Source organism: Medicago sativa, chromosome 8, assembly GCF_051527215.1.
Source record: "Medicago sativa cultivar Bolivia chromosome 8, Bolivia_mono, whole genome shotgun sequence".
In the NCBI taxonomy this organism is placed as follows: Eukaryota; Viridiplantae; Streptophyta; class Magnoliopsida; order Fabales; family Fabaceae; genus Medicago; species Medicago sativa.
Window position 1 is genome coordinate 16,026,443 of NC_140756.1, and position 20,013 is coordinate 16,046,455.

At 30.7% G+C, this 20,013-nt stretch overlaps 1 protein-coding gene across 1 annotated transcript; it reads left to right on the forward strand.

Moving 5' to 3' along the window:
- Nucleotides 1-12,740: 12,740 nt before the first annotated feature.
- On the forward strand, nt 12,741-18,884 carry LOC146897339 (Alpha/Beta hydrolase fold-containing protein). Its single transcript, XM_085733658.1, has 8 exons — nt 12,741-12,780; nt 13,257-13,563; nt 14,920-15,117; nt 15,433-15,705; nt 16,061-16,163; nt 16,319-16,437; nt 17,184-17,360; nt 17,699-18,884. The coding sequence occupies exons 2-8, from the start codon at nt 13,270-13,272 to the stop codon at nt 18,515-18,517; spliced, it is 1,983 nt and encodes a 660-aa protein (XP_085589784.1). The 5' UTR covers nt 12,741-12,780; nt 13,257-13,269; the 3' UTR covers nt 18,518-18,884.
- The last annotated feature ends 1,129 nt before the right edge of the window (nt 18,885-20,013 follow it).

Here is a 20,013-nt window from a genome sequence, read left to right on the forward strand (position 1 = left end):
TTTTGGTTTTTTATTTTCTACTTTGCTTTTTTATTTTCTACGTTGCTCTATAGCTTAATATTGTTTATCCATTCTTTATGATAATTTCTAAATCCGCCCCTAAATCACGGGAGGCTAACAATAATTGTGCTTTCGATTCTTATTTAAATTATTTAAATAGAAATCACGTTCTTGATATATACTGGATACACTATAGAGCAATTTAATATTATTTAAATTAAAAATAGACAATTGAGCCAATGTTATGCCATGCATTAGAAGGATGTTACTTACTAATTTTTTTCATTTACAATTTTTCTTTGGCAAATCTTATACATTAATATTACTTTATATATATATATATATATATATATATATATATATATATATATATTTTTGTAACATAAAAAAATATATTCCTTTCTGTAACTACAAAACTTTAAAAATGTTTCTAAGTTTGGTGCATTATCAAGGTTCCCCTCTTGACTATTTCCAATTAGACACAAGGCTTTAGTAGCATGAGAAAATCTATTTGTTTTTATCCATCATTATATTTTGCCACTTTTTACTTATCAATTTATGCATCACGGGAGGCTATAAAGTATTTGATTTAAATTTCTATTAAATGTCCAAAGTTTCATATTCCTTTAAAACATCGAGTTACATGTGTTTCAATTAAGTTTCTATTTAATTAAGTCTACAATTCCATATTCCTCAAAAAGCATGAGAGGCTATAAGTATTTGATTTAAGCCACACAAATCTTTTCTAGCCCGTGCGTTGCACGGGTGGAAATGCTAGTTTGTAACATTTTAGAATGAATTGATTCTCTTTTTAATGTACAAAGTAGTTTTACAAAAACCGAATTGTATGTACACAAGTGAACAATTAGTCTTTTCATTCCTATAAAAACCCTTTCCGAAGGTTGTATTATTATGATTATGATATGATGATATATATGGGAGGAACATCACCGATTGACTTTTAGGTCAAATATCACTTCCTTTTAATTTATGGTTTACACACATGTCAATAAAAATAGATGCATGGTTTGGGAGTTTTAAGTAATAAACATCCATTTAGTGAAAAAAAAAAATCTATAAAGTGATATAGCACTAGTTAAAACATTTTGTTTACGTGAACATAACCCAGTTGATCCGGACATTACAATATGCATGGGGTTGGAGATTCAAATAATTTGAAGCTCGAAATTATTTGCATTGGAAATGACATGAATGGCATGAAACATCAGACGTAACATTGAACAATCACAAACAAGCCATTGGAGATTAATCATGCTGTTACATTAAGAAGGGAAAACTGTAGCTGTTGGGACAAATATAACATCAAGAATGGCTGAGGCACAGACTGTCATGTTCTCTTAGCTATCATTGCTGCTGTAGGTGCTACTATTTCATTGATCATCATAGAATCATCTACTTTACTGATATTTACATTCTTAACCATGAAATCAGTGAAAATATTTCTCTTATTATCTTCCTAGATTCATTTCATTGTTTAATAAAATCTTGTTTATTGAAAACATGTAGTTAGGGAAGAAGCATGCAAACTCATCAAAAAAATAAAAGTGAGGAATAGTTTAATTAATTGACCTCAATTTCCTTTTCTGAGGGTACATCATAATGCTTACCGGGCAAGGCAATGTTGATAGTGCTAGTAAAAAATAAAAAAATGAAATTATAATGTCAGATACTATCAGCAAGATTGATATCAAATGTTGTACATGGAAATCATTTATTAAACTTTATTTTTTTTGTATTGAAAAGGGCCTAAGCCCAAAAGTCTCTTTAATGCGATGGATAAAATCATCAATAATGGTTTTCAGGAAATATTACCCTATACCCTTACATTTATACCTTCACCCCAACATTTTACCTAAACTGTCCATTTTACCCTTTTATATAAAGTGAAACCCTTAATTTTTTGTCATTTGTTCAACATAATTGTTTTGCACCTTTTCGGTTCAGATAGGGAGAGAGACAGAGAGAGCATGTTCATGATCATTTTTGGAAAACAATTTTCAAGGTTTCCGATGTTGGCAAAAGTTATCGTGCATAAGGAGATCCTTATGCACCGTGCATAATTGTTTTCTACACCCAACATAATTGCTTTCTACACCCCAAGTGAAAAGAATTATTTGGGTCTACTATAAAATCTATTTGTTTGTGGGCCTAATAAAGCACCATATTATTCGAAATAGTTTATTTATGCAAAACAACTTATTTAGAATGATTTTTTAAAAACCGCTTATTCAAAACAACTTATTTATGCAAAACAGCTTATTCCGATTAATTTTAAAAACCAACTTATTCAAAATAGCTTATTTATGCAAAACAGCTTATTCGAAACAACTTATTAGGATCACTTTTTTTAAAACCGCTTATTCAAAACAACTTATTTATGCAAAACAGCTTATTTGTTCAAAACAGCTTATTTATACAAAACAGCTTATTCCGATTTTATTTTAAAAAACAACTTATTCAAAACAACTTATTTATGCAAAACAACTTATTTATGCAAAACAACTTATTCAAAACAGCTAATTTATGCAAAACAGCTTATTCGAAACAACTTATTTATACAAAATAGCTTATTTGTGCAAAACAACTTATTCAAAACAACTTATTTATACAAAACAGCTTATTTGTGCAAAACAGCTTATTCAAAACAGCTTATTTATACAAAACAACGTATTCCAATTTCATTTTAAAAAACAACTTATTCAAAACAACTTATTTATGCAAAACAACATATTTATGCAAAACAACTTATTCAAAACATCTTATTTATGCAAAACAGCTTATTCGAAACAACTTATTTATACAAGAGCTTATTTGTGCAAAACAGCTTATTCAAAACAACTTATTTATACAAAACAGCTTATTTGTGCAAAACAGCTTATTCAAAACAGCTTATTTATACAAAACAGCTTATTCCGATTTCATTTTAAAAACAACTTATTCAAAACAACTTATTTATGCAAAACAACATATTTATGCAAAACAACTTATTCAAAACAGTTTATTTATGCAAAACAGCTTATTCGAAACAACTTATTTATACAAAACAGCGTATTTGTGCAAAACAGCTTATTCAAAACAGCTTATTTATACAAAACTGCTTATTCGAAACAACTTATTTATACAAAATAGCTTATTTGTGCAAAACAGCTTATTCAAAACAACTTATTTATACAAAACAACTTATTTGTGCAAAACAGCTTATTCAAAACAGCTTATTTATACAAAACAACTTATTCCGATTTCATTTTAAAAAACAACTTATTCAAAACAACTTATTTATGCAAAACAACATATTTATGCAAAAACAACTTATTCAAAACGGCTTATTTATGCAAAACAGCTTATTCGAAACAACTTATTTATACAAAATAGCTTATTTGTGCAAAACAGCTTATTCAAAACAACTTATTTATACGAAACAGCTTATTTGTGCAAAACAACTTATTTATACAAAACAGCTTATTCCAATTTCATTTTAAAAAACAACTTATTCAAAACAACTTATATATGCAAAACAACATATTTATGCAAAACAACTTATTCAAAACAGCTTATTTATGCAAAACAGCTTATTCGAAACAACTTATTTATACAAAATAGCTTATTTGTGCAAAAGAGCTTATTCAAAACAACTTATTTATACAAAACAGCTTATTTGTGCAAAACAGCTTATTCAAAACAGCTTATTTATACAAAACAACTTATTTGAAACAACTTATTTATATAAAATAGCTTATTTGTGCAAAACAGCTTATTCAAAACAACTTATTTATACAAAACAGCTTATTTGTGCAAAACAGCTATTTTGCACAAAATAAGCTGTTTTGAATAAGCTTTTTATGAGTTAGAGAGAGAAATGAGTATGGATTATGAGTTTCTTTACTGGAACGTTGTTTAACATGTTATACACTGCAATTATTACTGAAACCATAATTATGGTTTAATGGTTTTGATAATCATGTATGTGAAACCAAGATAAATGTGTAATGATTTTTAATGAAATTATTATTGTTAGATGGTTTTGAATAATGATTAAGATGTTATACACTGAAATTATTACCGAAACCATAATTATGGTTTAATGGTTTTGATAGTCTTCTATGAGAAACCAAAATAATTGTCTAATGGTTGTTGAGGCTTTCATTTACGGTTATGGACGGACTGGACTCTCTTTCTACCACTGTATCATAGGAGTTTCAACTAACAAGAAAGGAGTGTTAAGAAAAGTGTTAGAATGAGAGTGTTTCTAACATTTCTTTTCACAATAATGTCTTGAATTATTTCTAAAAACAGTTTCTAAAAACAGTTTGGATGTTGTTGCTATATGAATCTGGAAAATTATTTGCGTGATGAGTGTTATTGTGAATGGATTCGTGTTAGGTTTTGAGTTTATCTGGAAAATTATTTGCGTGATGAGTGTTATTTTCAAAGAAAACCATTAAGTACATCTAATGGTTTTGGAGTACAACTCACATAAACCATTTTCACAGCAAAATGGTTTTGGAGTACAACTCACAGAACTGAATGATGACAATGGTTTTGGAGTACAACTCACAGAACAGAACTGAAAATTCAAAACCATTTTCACAGAAAATTCAAAACCATTAAGTACATATAATGGTTTTGGAGTACAACTCACAGAAACCATTTCGACAGCAAAATGGTTTTGGAGACCAACTCACGGAAACCATTTTCACTGCAAAATGGTTTTGGAGTACAACTCACAGAAACCATTTCCACAGCAAAATGGTTTTGAAACCAACTCACAGAAACCATAGCCATAACAAAACCATTAGATAATTATTTTGGTTTCTCATAGAAGACTATCAAAACCATTAAACCATAATTATGGTTTCAGTAATAATTTCAGTGTATAACATCTTAATCATTATTCAAAACCATCTAACAATAATAATTTCATTAAAAACCATTACACAATTATCTTGGTTTCACATACATGATTATCAAAACCAATAAACCGTAATTATGGTTTCAATAATAATTTCAGTGTTAAACAACGTTCCAGTAAAGAAACTCATAATCCATACTCATTTCTCTATCTAACTCATAAAAAGCTTATTCAAAACAGCTTATTTTGTGCAAAATAGCTGTTTTGCACAAATAAGCTGTTTTGTATAAATAAGTTGTTTTGAATAAGCTGTTTTGCACAAATAAGCTATTTTGTATGAATAAGTTGTTTCGAATAAGCTGTTTTGTATAAATAAGCTGTTTTGAATAAGTTGTTTTGCACAAATAAGCTGTTTTGTATAAATGAGTTGTTTTGAATAAGTTGTTTTGCACAAATAAGCTATTTTTTATAAATAAGTTGTTTCGAATAAGCTGTTTTGCATAAATAAGCTGTTTTGAATAAGTTGTTTTGTATAAATATGTTGTTTTGAATAAATAAGTTGTTTTGAATAAGTTGTTTTTTAAAATGAAATCGGAATAAGCTGTTTTGTATAAATAAGTTGTTTTGAATAAGCTGTTTTGCACAAATAAGCTGTTTTGTATAAATGAGTTGTTTTGAATAAGCTGTTTTGCACAAATAAGCTATTTTGTATAAATAAGTTGTTTCGAATAAGCTGTTTTGCATAAATAAGCTGTTTTGAATAAGTTGTTTTGCATAAATATGTTGTTTTGAATAAATAAGTTGTTTTGAATAAGTTGTTTTTTAAAATGAAATCGGAATAAGCTGTTTTGTATAAATAAGCTGTTTTGAATAAGCTGTTTTGCACAAATAAGCTGTTTTGTATAAATGAGTTGTTTTGAATAAGCTGTTTTGCACAAATAAGCTATTTTGTATAAATAAGTTGTTTCGAATAAGCTGTTTTGCATAAATAAGTTGTTTTGAATAAGTTGTTTTGCATAAATATGTTGTTTTGCATAAATAAGTTGTTTTGAATAAGTTGTTTTTTAAAATGAAATCGGAATAAGCTGTTTTGTATAAATAAGATGTTTTGAATAAGCTGTTTTGCACAAATAAGCTGTTTTGTATAAATGAGTTGTTTTGAATAAGCTGTTTTGCACAAATAAGCTATTTTGTATAAATAAGTTGTTTCGAATAAGCTGTTTTGCATAAATAAGCTGTTTTGAATAAGTTGTTTTGCATAAATATGTTGTTTTGCATAAATATGTTGTTTTGCATAAATAAGTTGTTTTCAATAAGTTGTTTTTTAAAATGAAATCGGAATAAGTTGTTTTGTATAAATAAGCTGTTTTGAATAAGCTGTTTTGCACAAATAAGCTGTTTTTTTTATAAATGAGTTGTTTTGAATAAGCTGTTTTGCACAAATAAGCTATTTTGTATAAATAAGTTGTTTCGAATAAGCTGTTTTGCATAAATAAGCTGTTTTGAATAAGTTGTTTTGCATAAATATGTTGTTTTGCATAAATAAGTTGTTTTGAATAAGTTGTTTTTTAAAATGAAATCGGAATAAGTTGTTTTGTATAAATAAGCTGTTTTGAATAAGCTGTTTTGCACAAATAAGCTGTTTTGTATAAATGAGTTGTTTTGAATAAGCTGTTTTGCACAAATAAGCTATTTTGTATAAATAAGTTGTTTCGAATAAGCTGTTTTGCATAAATAAGCTGTTTTGAATAAGTTGTTTTGCATAAATATGTTGTTTTGCATATATAAGTTGTTTTGAATAAGTTGTTTTTTAAAATGAAATCAGAATAAGCTGTTTTGTATAAATAAACTGTTTTGAATAAGCTGTTTTGAACAAATAAGCTGTTTTGCATAAATAAGCTATTTTGAATAAGCGGTTTTAAAAAAGTGATCCTAATAAGTTGGGTGTAGAAAGCAGTTTTAAAAAATTATAATATGGGACTTTATTAGGCCCACAAATAATTAGATTTTATAGTGAGCTTACTTGGGGTGTAGAAAACAATTATGTTGGGTGTAAAAAGCAATTATGCACGGTGCATAAGGATCTTCTTATGCACCATAACCACTCCCTCCGATGTTAAACTTGTTTATGGATAACTTATGTAAACTCAATCGAATGAGATCCGGTCTGCGTGATCTTGTGGGAAATTAAACCTCGTGTTTCCTGTTTCTTAGATCTACTGGAAAACTTCATCATTATTTTCCATTTTTTTTCGTTTTTATTTTTTTTTATTTTTTAGATCTACCTGGAAACCGATCCACAAGTTGAGTGATCAAAGGGGAAAATGGCAATTTGAAGAGAGAAATGCATGTGAGGATCATTTTCTTCAATTTTATTGTGATTTGTTCACCTTTGGTACATCTCGTGAAATTTATTTAGGGGTGGAATTCAATGTTGAATTTCGGAAAATTACATATAGGGGGTGAACTCATGTTGAATTTGAAAATGTTGAATGTAGGGGTGAAACTAAAGATGTAACAAATTAAATGGTAAAAAGGATAGTTTTGAAATTATTAATAATATGTAGGGGTGAAGGTACAAACGGGTATAGGGTAAACTTTCCTGGTTTTCATAACACTTAGTTGAGGAGCAAATTGACTTGTTCTCTTAGCTACCATAGTTGTTTTTTTTTTTTTTTGAAAGGAGCTACCATAGTTGTTTTTTTTTTTGAAAGACCTACCATAGTTGTTGGAGGTGCCATTATTCTAGTGAAAATATTTTTCTTATTTTATTTTACATTGTTGTTCCTAGTTAAGATGGGCACTTCGTACCCATCAGTCTGCTACTTTAATTACGCTAACGTGAAGTTTCCATCTGTGTGTTTTTTTAATTTGTGTTAACATATGTAAATTATAAGTAATGCTTATTGAAATTTTGATTAAAATTGTATGTCTAGATGTTTGTGACTTTAAAATAGTAACAAACTATGTTTATCTTTTACAAATAATATAACAAATATAAAAAACCCCTCGACAAAAATTTATAATAAAAATTCTTATCTTTTTCAATAAACATTTTTAAAAGCAAATCTGTTTAAGGGTACAACGGGAATAATGAAAAATAGAGCCTAAAAAATTCATGTATTCCCTTTATATATTGTTATAAATTATTATTGCTATCAGGCACTATTTATTTTATATTTTTGACGAAAAAAATAAGCTTTATTCATTGAAATGCTAAAATAGCCATAGTACAATCAAAATGATGATGCATTAGGACATTTCCCATCCATCTATTGAAATTTGTACAAATGATCAAAATAGCTAGATGTAAACTAAATATACATAGACAATAAAGTGTTAACAAACCAAAGTTCAAATCTTAACGACCTGACAAAAAGCTTCTGATGGGCTGACATTAGTAATGTTTTCCTAGTTTTAGAAAATTTTGATTTTAATTAAAATTATTTTTATTTTGATTCAAATTATATGTATAAATATTTTACACTTTCATATTGTAACAAACTATGCTAATCTTGTTAAAAAAAACAAACTATACTTATCTTTTTCAATGACATAACAAATATTCCTTAAAAATAAAAACAATGTAACAAATATAATATACAATTTTATTTAGAGATTTATTAGCAAACGGAATCTAGAGATTTTGTTAGCAAATGTAGCAAATATAAAGATAGATTCAAATGCACCTTGTACTTCGGTTTGTTACGGTAGTTTTTTTTTTTTCATTTGACAAAGTTTGTTACGGTAGTTTGTTATCTCACTTGTATATTTATACCACGACTTTGTGCAAATCACACAATACAATTTCTTTTCTCATAAAAGTTTTCTATAATATGGGAAGTTGCTGCTCCAAACCTAGTGAAAAGAAAAGCGATAAAGAATACATAAATGGCGCTGCATCAAAAATAAAAGAGGTTCCTAAGAAGAAGGATGAAGAAGTTCATGGTGCATCAATAATAACAGTTCATGATGCATCAAAAACAAAAGAGACTAAGAAGGATGGTGTGCAAGTGTCTAAAGCTAGAGATGTCAAATATAATGGTAGTTCTAGTGCTCCTAAGTACGATGACATGTTTATTATGACTAGTGTTGTGGCTTCTACTGGCGGTGGTTGTGGAGGCCATCATGATGGAGGCGGTGGAGGAGGTTGTGGAGGTGGAGGGTGTGGAGGTGGTGGCGGTGGATGTGGAGGAGGTGGGTGTGGAGGAGGTGGGTGTGGAGGGTCGTAAGAATATAGTTACTAGTTTGTCTGTATACAACCATAGACCTTAGTGTAGGTAATGCTTTTTTGGTGTATTTTGCTATTGGATTCCAGTTCTTGTGTAACATACTATGCTTCAAGATTAGTCCCTCATGTTTTGAATTTTTTAATAATATTCCTTTTACTATGAACCATAGAGCAAATTTTTATTTCTCTATCTATGATGTAGCCCCCTCCCTTTCCAAAGTTTGAATTATTATGATGATATGTGCTAAATTAACTTATGAAGAAAATAAGAAAGACGGAACTTCTAAATCATATAGCAAAATAACACAGATATGATCGCAAAATCGCAGCTTCATTTAAATATTATTAATATGTCTCTAAGTTTTATTGATTTTTTTCTTTTAAAAAAAAAGTTTCATTGATGTTACTCAAATTAATTCATTATACGTTATATTTTGATTCAAGTATTATTATGGACTCAAATGTCGGGTTTGAATATGACATTGCATTTATGTGTTCAAAAAAGTGCTATCAAAATAAGTTCTCATGTCATACATCTAGATCTATTATCAAATTAGATGTCACGTTTAAGGTGGATTGGTAAACCATTCGGATGTTAATCCTTTTTTAAATTACTGCTATTTGCTAGCTGGCCCTGTTGTATTATCTAAAGTGCTTTAATTGAGGGAAAAATCTCTAACCTGGGGAAATAAAGTAAGAACAAAGATGAAATAATAGAGTGTTAAGTGTAATTATTAGCTATGATTTGCTAATTGTTTTGTTCTCTTCTTCTACTCCCTCCGTCCCGTTTTATCTGAGCCAGTCTGGTTTTTCACACAGATTAAGAAAAATGTATAAATAAAGGGGAAAGTGGAATATATTATATTGGGAATGATGAAAGTAATATTAATTAGAGTTATATTGTATTGGGAATGATGAAAGTTGTATTGAAAATTGAAATGACTCAGTTATTTTGGGACACTCTTTTTTAAAAAATGGGTCAGATATTCCGAGACGGAGGAAGCAAGATAGAAGGTAAGAAAAGACTCCATCATTCACCATCTCTCTTTGTACTCATCTTTATTGAATACTCATTTTGACTCCTTTGTTTGGACCCTATTTCATATTCATTTTGGCTACATATACAAATGTAGAAGCCTATTCTATTTTAAATTCTTATATTATGTGTGACTCATCTTTACAAAATTAATTTGTCATGTGTGGAGTAACACTCTTTATAATAGATGAAAATTAAAAATTATTCTACAAAGTACTTCAAGTTTGATTTTTTTATGACTAGTTAGAAGAGTAATGCTAATAACATACATTTTAACACAAACTTTGCAACACATTCTTTTGGATGGAAACAACCATATTTTTTAGAGAACCATTTGATTAGTTTAGTTTAACACACTCGTATTTAAAAAAAAAATATAGAGATATTTTTTTTAATAACATGTATATTTGAAACAATGAAATGATATGTAATTTTATTTGTTTATGCTCACACAGTGGGTTCAAATGTTTGTGATAAATATTTTTCAAAAGTAATACTAGCAACATTCATTTTAACACATCATTTCTAACAATCAATCTCTTATTAGATGAAATAAACGTGAGACTCGCCACTTTATATAGAATTATTTCTCAAAGTGATGTACTCAAATGTATTTCATTCAATAAGATTTGGGGTAATAGTCATTTTGATTCATGAATGTTTAAGAAGTAACCATAATAGTCCCTCAACATATCGTAATATCAAAATAGTCATTGATTGTACACTATATTATTCAAAATAGTCTCATATGTTAAAATGTTTCGTTAATATATTGTCATATTGGTCCCTCAATATACTTATTATCGTATCATTTCTTATAAGTAATTACTTACTATCTCAATCCCTATATAAAAAGAGTTAATGTTGGTATTGAGGGATTATTTTGACGTCAGATACTATTTTGATTAACGAAGTGTATAATCAGGGACTATTTTGAAATTTGATACATTGTGAGACTATTATGATTACTTGTTACACAATCAAGGACCAAAATGACTATCATCCCATAAGATATTGAACGTTAAAAAGCGTGTGTAAAATGAATTTTTTTTAAAGGGAAAAAAATTAATGTTGTTACTATATTTGTTTTCCAAAACATGGGCTTCTTTCCATTCTCTCCTTATTCTTCTTGAAAATTGCTCCTCTCTCTTTTTTTTTTTTTTTGAGCAATGCTCTTCTCTCTTTCAAAATTGCTCATTCCTTTAATTCAGCACGAGTTAACCTACGTTTGACATTTTTAGCGCTCATTCCTTTAATTCAGTGCGAGTTAACCTACGTTCGACATTTTTAGCGTGAGTTAACTCACGCTGACATTTTTAAGATTGGTTAAACCGGATTAAAAAGTGATTGAACCAATCTTACTCATGTTAAAAAATGCAAAGCGTGAGTTAACTTTGAGGGAAGGAATAAAAAGAATTCATTCTTCTTAGCACGTGGCAAATGGCAATGATCTTGTGAGGTGTTGGTGTACCTACTTATTTTGGTCAGCATGGTAGAGGATGTAAGTAAATATGATATTATTATTTTTTCAATTTAAAATAAAATATAACAACCTTTGAATTGCTCCAAAAAAGGAAATCTTTGAGCACAAAATTGTAAGATAACTTGTGGACTAAGGTACCCGATTTCATCTTCTACTTGCTCCTCCCCACCCTCCACGTGTCCATCAAGGTGTTAAAATGTCAAATAAAAAACTATATTAATCTTTATAAAATATTGTAAAAAAACATTATATTAATTTTTATATCAAAAAAACCTATATTAATTAAATGTTTTTTTTAAGGAATTAATTAAATGTTATATTATTCCTTCCTACATCCAAATTCAATTCAAAGTAAACTTTATAAAGTTGTTTTTTCTGACCAAGTTTCTTTTTTCTTTTTTGACTAAACTTTACAAAGGTACTAGTATTATGTTATTATAATAAAGGGTCATGTTAACTTGTGCCCTAAGGGCACAAGTTAAGGAGTTTAAATTGAAAATTAAAAATAAAAGGGGAATTAGTCACTTTAGTCCCTGAATGGGGAACGATTCGTCAATTTAGTCCCTGAATGCAGATAATATGCAAAACAGTCCCTGCATGGTCAATTTCAGGGACTAAAGTGAATAACGAAGTCTACATTCAGGGACTAAATTGACTAACGGAGTCTGCATTCAGGGACTAAATTGACTAACAAAGTCTACATTCAGGGACTATTTTGCAATTTATCTGCATTCAGGGACTAAATTGACGAATCGTTCCCCATTCAGGGACTAAAGTGACTAATTCCCCAAAATAAAATTTATATTGAAAGTATAACTTTTGTAACTTTTAAGACATTGAATGCACAAGTTTCAAAAAAAATCTCTACATTTGGTTTCTTAACTTATGCCCCAAGGGCACAAGTTATCATTTTCATATAATAAAAAATAATATAATCTAATTATTATCATATTATATAATAATGATAATAATCTAATCTATTTTTTTTTGAAGTAATGATAATAATATAATCTAATTATCATAACTACGAGTATAATCATAATTATCAATTTTGTAACAGAAAAAATAAACAGAAACATATGCTTGAGGTATAATCTCTGTTTCCGTTTAAACAAAGTCTAATTTTTGCCATTTTCAACTTCCTCCAATTCATCAATCAGGTTTCTTCATTTCTCTTTTCGTTTTTCCCTAATTTTTGAATTTTAGGGTTTTTAGGGTTTCAATGTTTCTTCATGTTCGTCAGGTTCCTTTTTTTCTCATTTTTTTTCAATTTTTTTCTTAATTGATTAATCGAGTGATTCTCTGTTCAATGCTTCAGTTCAATTCCCATCTAAAATTGTCGAATTTTAACGTAAAAATCGAAATTTTACATCAAATTTTTATTATTTTTGTTGTTTATTTTCTCTCATCATTATAATTTGAGCTTAATAGTTGATTTATACCTTAAAATGGTAAAAAGATGGAATTTTTTTGGTGGGTTTTTGTTTTGATTTATAATTGAATTGAAAATGAAGATTTTGAAATTTGAAGTTGGATAAATTGAGAATTTGGGAAATTTTCACTGTTATCTGTTGTGGATTTTTTGAAACAAAGTTTTGATTTTGAATTTTCGTAATTTTGGGATTTTTTTTTATAGGGAGAGGTTAATCATGGCAACTGCAACAATGGCTACTGCAGCAGGTGCAGCAGCTCTTTTATACTATACGTTGAATAGGAAATTGCAGACTCAAACCACAGTTGATGAAGATGGTGAAGAAAGTGGTAGTGATGCACCGACTGACATGCGGTTCCGTGTTACTCATAGGTTAATTCAAGCCCCTGCTACATGGTTGGAGACAATTTCAACATTGTCTGAAACTCTTAGGTTTACGTATTCGGAGACACTTGGCAAATGGCCTATTGGGGATTTGGCATTTGGTATTAGCTTTCTTCTCAAGAGGCAGGTAATGACAAATGCGCATTTTGGTTCTTTGTTGGTGCCCTGGTTTTACGCAACTAAAAAGGCATGAGAAACTTCGAAGTTTTGTGTTTGCAACTACTAACCTTAATAACTTTTGAAGCATAGGATATATCGAACTTAAGTACCACCCACATAGGACATATTGAATTCCAAAAGATAGTTCATGTCTTTTAGGTAGCAATTGCCTAGTAGTTGTTATAGCTGTAGGCCGCATATTGTACTACTCACATAATTCACATAAAAACTGAACATCACTTGCATTGATGAATATAATTAAGAGAGATTGAGAGAAATGGATGCTGGTATACTATTGACCAAAGCTAAGCGAATTATGTGAACTTTTTTAGGTGTAAGTGACATTAATGGATAAGTGAGTGGTTGGCAGGCCAATTTAATGCCTACTTGTATCATCTCAATACAAAACTTATGGTCTTCGAAGAAATACTCAAACATTTGGAGAGGAATATTATTAGTTATATTATATTTATGTCTCCTCACGAATAATTGGCAATTTCATTTGAGTTTCTGTTTTATTTTTTAAGCTTTCTTGACATCACAGCAGTGGTTTGAGTTTATAATTTATTGATTTCTGTATTTCAGTTGCTGCTGTTATACATTATCACGTTGCAATTATTGTATAATAGTTATGCCGTGTATGCTTCGATTTTGTGCCCTCCAAAATAATCCAAGTTGTCTGAAATTAATCCTTACAGTTTCCTTTGTTTTTAAATAAGCAAATGTTGGTTGTTATTATGTTAGCAGTAAGAGTTTGAACCCTGGACCTCCTTCTCAAACTCTTTCGTGTGTCAAGCTAAATCACTTGCACTATGCCTTGATGACAAGCCTTACCGTTTCTATTGTTGCTTGGTTAAAATTTTCATAATTGATTTCCTTTAAGAATGAATTCTAATGTAAGTAACACAGTTGTAGGCTGTAGTTTCCATGGTGAAGAAAACTGACTTTGAGATAAAGCCTAATGGTTTTCCAGGAAGTCCCTGCATGCAAGACTAAAAATTTAATTTGATAAGTTGTACCTGGTAATTTATCAAATGTATCCCACAATTATACTTCAAATGTCACTGTACTGTAATAACCAAACAAATTTAAAATTATAAATCAGTTTTTTTTTACAGTCTAATCTAAATGAAACCTTATAGTTACTAGACTATCAATATTCACAGAATACTAGCTTTGTGATGGCATCTAAAATTGCTTTGTATTATGTGATTTTGATGCTTTCTCTTTTTTTACATTCTTTATTTCTTTAATTTAAGTTAGACATAAAAATTTATGTTAGTTTGTGGTTTTAAATGCCAGTTTCTGGGTTATACTTTTTCAGGGGAACTATCACGTTGACAGTGTATTTGGTGGTAATGAAAGTGTACAGCTGAAAGGATCCGAGATTACCGCTGAACTTAAGTATCTGTTAAATTTGCTGACTCTGTGTTGGCATTTTTCAAAGAAGCCCTTTCCCTCATTTCTAGAAGAAACTGGCTACCCTGATGAGAATGTTCTTCTTCGGGAACCAAAAGCTGGGGTAAGTCTTATTTTAAGTTTTGGGAATACGCAATAAATTAAAATATCTGTATCCTGCGCTGACTATGGATTTGGTAATTCTTTACATACGGTTTCTTTTAAGGAATGTTGAAATTCAGAATTATTATAGACAGAGAGATATGTGATTAAAGGGGGTAATTAGGGGCTATGAAGGGTTTTTCTTTTCTTTCCTTTTTAGTGTGTTTTTAAGGGGTGAGGACAGATGGATAAGTAATACTTTCTGCCGTATCAGTAGCTTCATTTTGTTTTGTAAAAACAATATTTATGTAAAATTGTCTGTTTATCTGTCATGCAGATTTTGAAACCGGCTTTTACAATCATAGCTGATCACAAGATGAGGTGTTTTTTGTTGCTGATTCGTGGCACACATAGTATTAAGGATACTCTAACAGCTGTTACCGGAAGTGTGGTACCATTTCATCACACTGTAGTTCATCAAGGGGGTGTTAGTGATCTGGTTTTAGGTTATGCTCATTGTGGAATGGTAGCTGCTGCACGTTGGATTGCAAAGCTTGCAACACCTTGTCTCCTTGATGCACTTGGCCAATACCCAGACTATGAAGTTAAGGTAAAAATGTTTATTTTCATACCACCCCTGGTTCTTTGATTAAGTAATTCCTTTAAGAAGTTGTCCTGTTATACAATGATAACATTTTGCTCTATATTTTATTTTAATATTGTGATCAAACATGTATAAGTAGTGCTTGTGATCATATAAGAGAACCGGTGATTCTAGAATTTGACAATAAAAGTTGCTTCCTTAGATTTTGAAATTATTCCATTCGTGCTTCGTAAATATGCTGTTTGGCTATTTAATTTATGTTTTCTGGCTTTTATCAATCTTTATAGGATCTTAAGCTTCAAATAGTTTCTACGGTATTTCTCTGGTTTTATGCCTTACCTTTTGAAGGTCTTCAATGCAGATTGTAGGACACTCTTTGGGTGGAGGCACAGCAGCAATTCTAACGTATGTATTAAGAGAGCAAAAGGAACTGTCTGTGACAACATGTGTTACATTTGCTCCAGGTTGTTTGTTGCTGCAGACGCTATATTCTCTAGTTTAAATAATGCTGCATTTATTTGCAAATTGAAAGATACTTTGGTAGTATCCTAGACCACTTTGTGACCAATATTTATTTACAGTGATTCTGTTGAGAATGATATCTTGTTTGATCATGCAGCTGCTTGTATGACATGGGAGTTGGCAGAGTCAGGCAATAGTTTTATTACTTCTATCATAAATGGAGCTGATTTGGTGCCTACATTTTCAGCTGCATCTGTAGATGACTTGCGTACTGAGGTCGTGATTCTTATGTTTTTGTAATCTTAGTTTATTAGCCAATATTCAATGATTTTTGTCTGCTCTGGCAATGCTGGTTTCTATTAACTAGGAGCGTGATTCATGAGTGAGGCTTTTTCTTATGGTTAAATTATATTGTTAAAAGAAAAAAGGAAAGGAGAGGAAAAAAATAGATAGTAAGAAAATAAAAAGATGAGAAAATTAAGAGACGTTGGAAGGAACGACAAGTGGACTCTTCTCTTTTCTTGTTTGATTGGATGGAAAAATTAAAAGAAAATGACTGATTGATGCAATGTCTTTTTCATCCTTGATAAAATGAGAAAAATCAAGTGAACCTTGCACGAAGGCAAGAGAGATAAATATATGGTAAGATTGAAAAATATGAATTTGTCTTCTTGAAATTTATGTTTTCTCTTGACTTGTGTGGAGAAAACTTCGGTATGGGTCTCGTAAGCTTTTTTCCTTCCCCATTTTCTTTATAAAACCAAACAAGAGAGAACATGGATATTTTTCTCACTTATTTGTCACTAAACTTCACTCCTATTTACTCTTGAAACAAAAAATATTAATGCTCGTATTTTCAGGTAAAGCTGAATGCTTTCGTAATCTCTGTTTTATGTCACATTGATACATACTAGTGCAGAGATTGATTATTCATATGAATGATTAGTCTTTTTCTCATATTTTGGTTTAGTTGCATCACTATTCTGCACCACATGAGTTAAAATTATTTATTCAATTTTCAGGTGACAGCATCAGCATGGATAAATGACTTGAGGAATCAGATTGAGCAAACAAGAATACTTAGTACTGTTTATCGTTCTGCCTCAGCACTGGGTTCTCGCCTCCCATCTATTGCCAGTGCTAGAGCAAAAGTTGCTGGAGCTGGGGCTATGTTGCAGCCAGTTTCTAATGGTACCCAGGTATTCTTCCTTCTGTTATATAACATCAATTCCTTTTTGTGCAACAAGTTGTCATACAACAACCTCTTGTCTTCAGAAGTAGAACGTGGTAAACTATGCATTGTTAGAAAAAGAATTGCCTCCTTTTTAGTTGTTGTGTTGAACGAATACTGGTTTTGCAATCCAGCTGTTAAAAAAGTAATTACATTTTTATGCATTTGATCATCATTGACATAACATGTACTGTGGGGTTGATGCGTCCAATCTGGTTTATACAGAAAATGTTACTATTACATATTTATTCGATAACCACATACAGATTTATTCTACTTCATTGTCTGAATTTTGAAAAACTGCAGGTTGTGATGAAAAGGGCCAAGAGTATGGCTCAGGCAGCATGGACACGTCCAAACCTTAACTTGACCTCTTGGTCATGCATGGGACCTCGTCGCCGAGCCACAGGTGCTCATTTCAAAGAAGAAGGAAGTTCCCCTAGATCTCCAGCCTCTGACAATGCAGAGAGTTCTGATTCACTTCTTTGTTCGTCGCCCAGGAAGGGGATAAACGCCAAGAGCATGAACCTTCCTGTATCTTCATCTGTAGACGAATGGACATCTGAAATTGAATATGCAAATGAAAGTAATGCAGATGCCGAGGTGGACGATGATCTCCTTCTCAGTGAGAACACGATGGACCATGACAGATACGAGGATCAAATGAGTGAAGTAGAGTTGTGGCAACAACTAGAGCATGAGCTGTATGACAGACCTGAAGGCGAGGAGGCTGACGTGGCTAAGGAGATAAGGGAAGAAGAAGAAGCAGCCGAAACCGAGGTAGTCGGGCAAACCCGTAACAGCTCTGCACTAGAAACTAAAGAAGTTCACAGATTTTTCCCTCCAGGAAAGATAATGCACATCGTTACTCTCCACTCCGATTCCACCGAGCTTGAAAGTGATGGCAGCCCGACCTCTTCTACAAGTTCGGATGATAGTCAGCTGGATGAGACTAAGATAGGGATTTTTCTAACTTCAAGGTCTTTATATAGTAAACTCAGACTTTCACAGACCATGATCAGTGATCACTTCATGCCGGTATATAGAAAGCAGATTGAAAGGCTAATTAAAGAACTTGAGGAAGAATCTACTGAGGATCATAGAACAAAAGAAGTAATGTTATAGTCAAAGGCATGATCACTCTTAGATTTATATGTTTGTACCATACTACATGTCATTGGGAGTTTTTTGTCCCATTGATTGCGCGGAACTAAGTCTCATAGGAACAGCAGTTTTTGTGTTGTGCTGCAGTGAGGAACTGAAATGGTGGTGATTTCTGCCGCCTAATATACTGATAGTGATGCTCACTCTTATACTCTTCCCCGGATGCTTTAATATCGATGTTCGTCGGGGACAGGTAATTGTAAATGGATTCCCGATTCGAAGTTGTTTGTAAATAATAATAAAAATGATTATGTGATAAACTGAGCTGTAAAAGGTTAAAATGATTCGTTGTTATCTAAATGAAATTATTTGCTCTGTCTATTAAAAATTTGATGTATTTTGATATGTGAATCCTGCATACATTTTCATATAATTATTATCAGTGGAATGTGGGGCTCAGTTACTTCAACTAGATTCACTAACTGAAAGGTTGGAGTTGAATTCACGTGAACAATTGTAATCCATTCATGTTGAAAGTTTTGAGAGACAAAGACCTCTTAACAAAGATTCCCAAAACTTGTATTCTTACATAGCCCATTTGCTTTTGAGAATTGAAAGATGAATGTCTGTTTAAGAAACAGTTTATTGGAAGATATTGTTTGAGGTTGACAATTTGACATGGCAATAAGAATATGCTTTTTTTTTTTTTTTTGCTCAAGTAATTATTCTTTACAAATGATCAAACTAAGAGATCTCCAATTAAGTGGTTACTTCTGTATACTTTTTGTTTTCACTTGTGGACTTAATATGCTTTTGCTTGGATAACCCTGCTTGGTATCCTTGTAATATTTGATTGTTTTGATCCCATAAATTCATAATGTCTCCAAAAATTAGGAGTGAGATTGAGATTTAATTCAGACATGAGAATATTATTACCTCCTAAATGAATTCCACAATAAAAACGTGTCACAGTGATTTTTGGGACATACATGTGAGACCTAAAGTCTAAATTGACATATTCTGTTTTATTTTATTTTTTTAAGGAAAATTGACAGATTTTCATATGTTGTAGTGATTAATTTAACGGATTTCATATACTTTATGGACTGCTTATTATATTTATATAATTTAGCAACTAAATTAGGAAAAAGAGTGATAGTTTATAGACTTCATTAATGTTTTTTTTTGTGTGTCAATCATTCGATTCTCAGAGGAATGAGGTCTTGGTAACCTAGATTTCGACTGGATGGTAAGTAAAGTCTGATGAAGTGGGTATAAGTTTTTTTGTTTTTTGTTTTGTGAATGTGAGTATAAGTTATAGTAGGCACAATTGAATATGACGACATATACACGAGAGTATAAGTATACAAAACCCTTTCGATGATTTGTGTTCACGAGTCACAATTAGGAATAGCGTGCATTAATTAGAGATCAAGGATGTGGTTATCATATCAAGAGCTGAAGGCCAAGTTTATGGCAATAATCTTCCCATGTCCTCACATCAAAGGGGTCTTCTC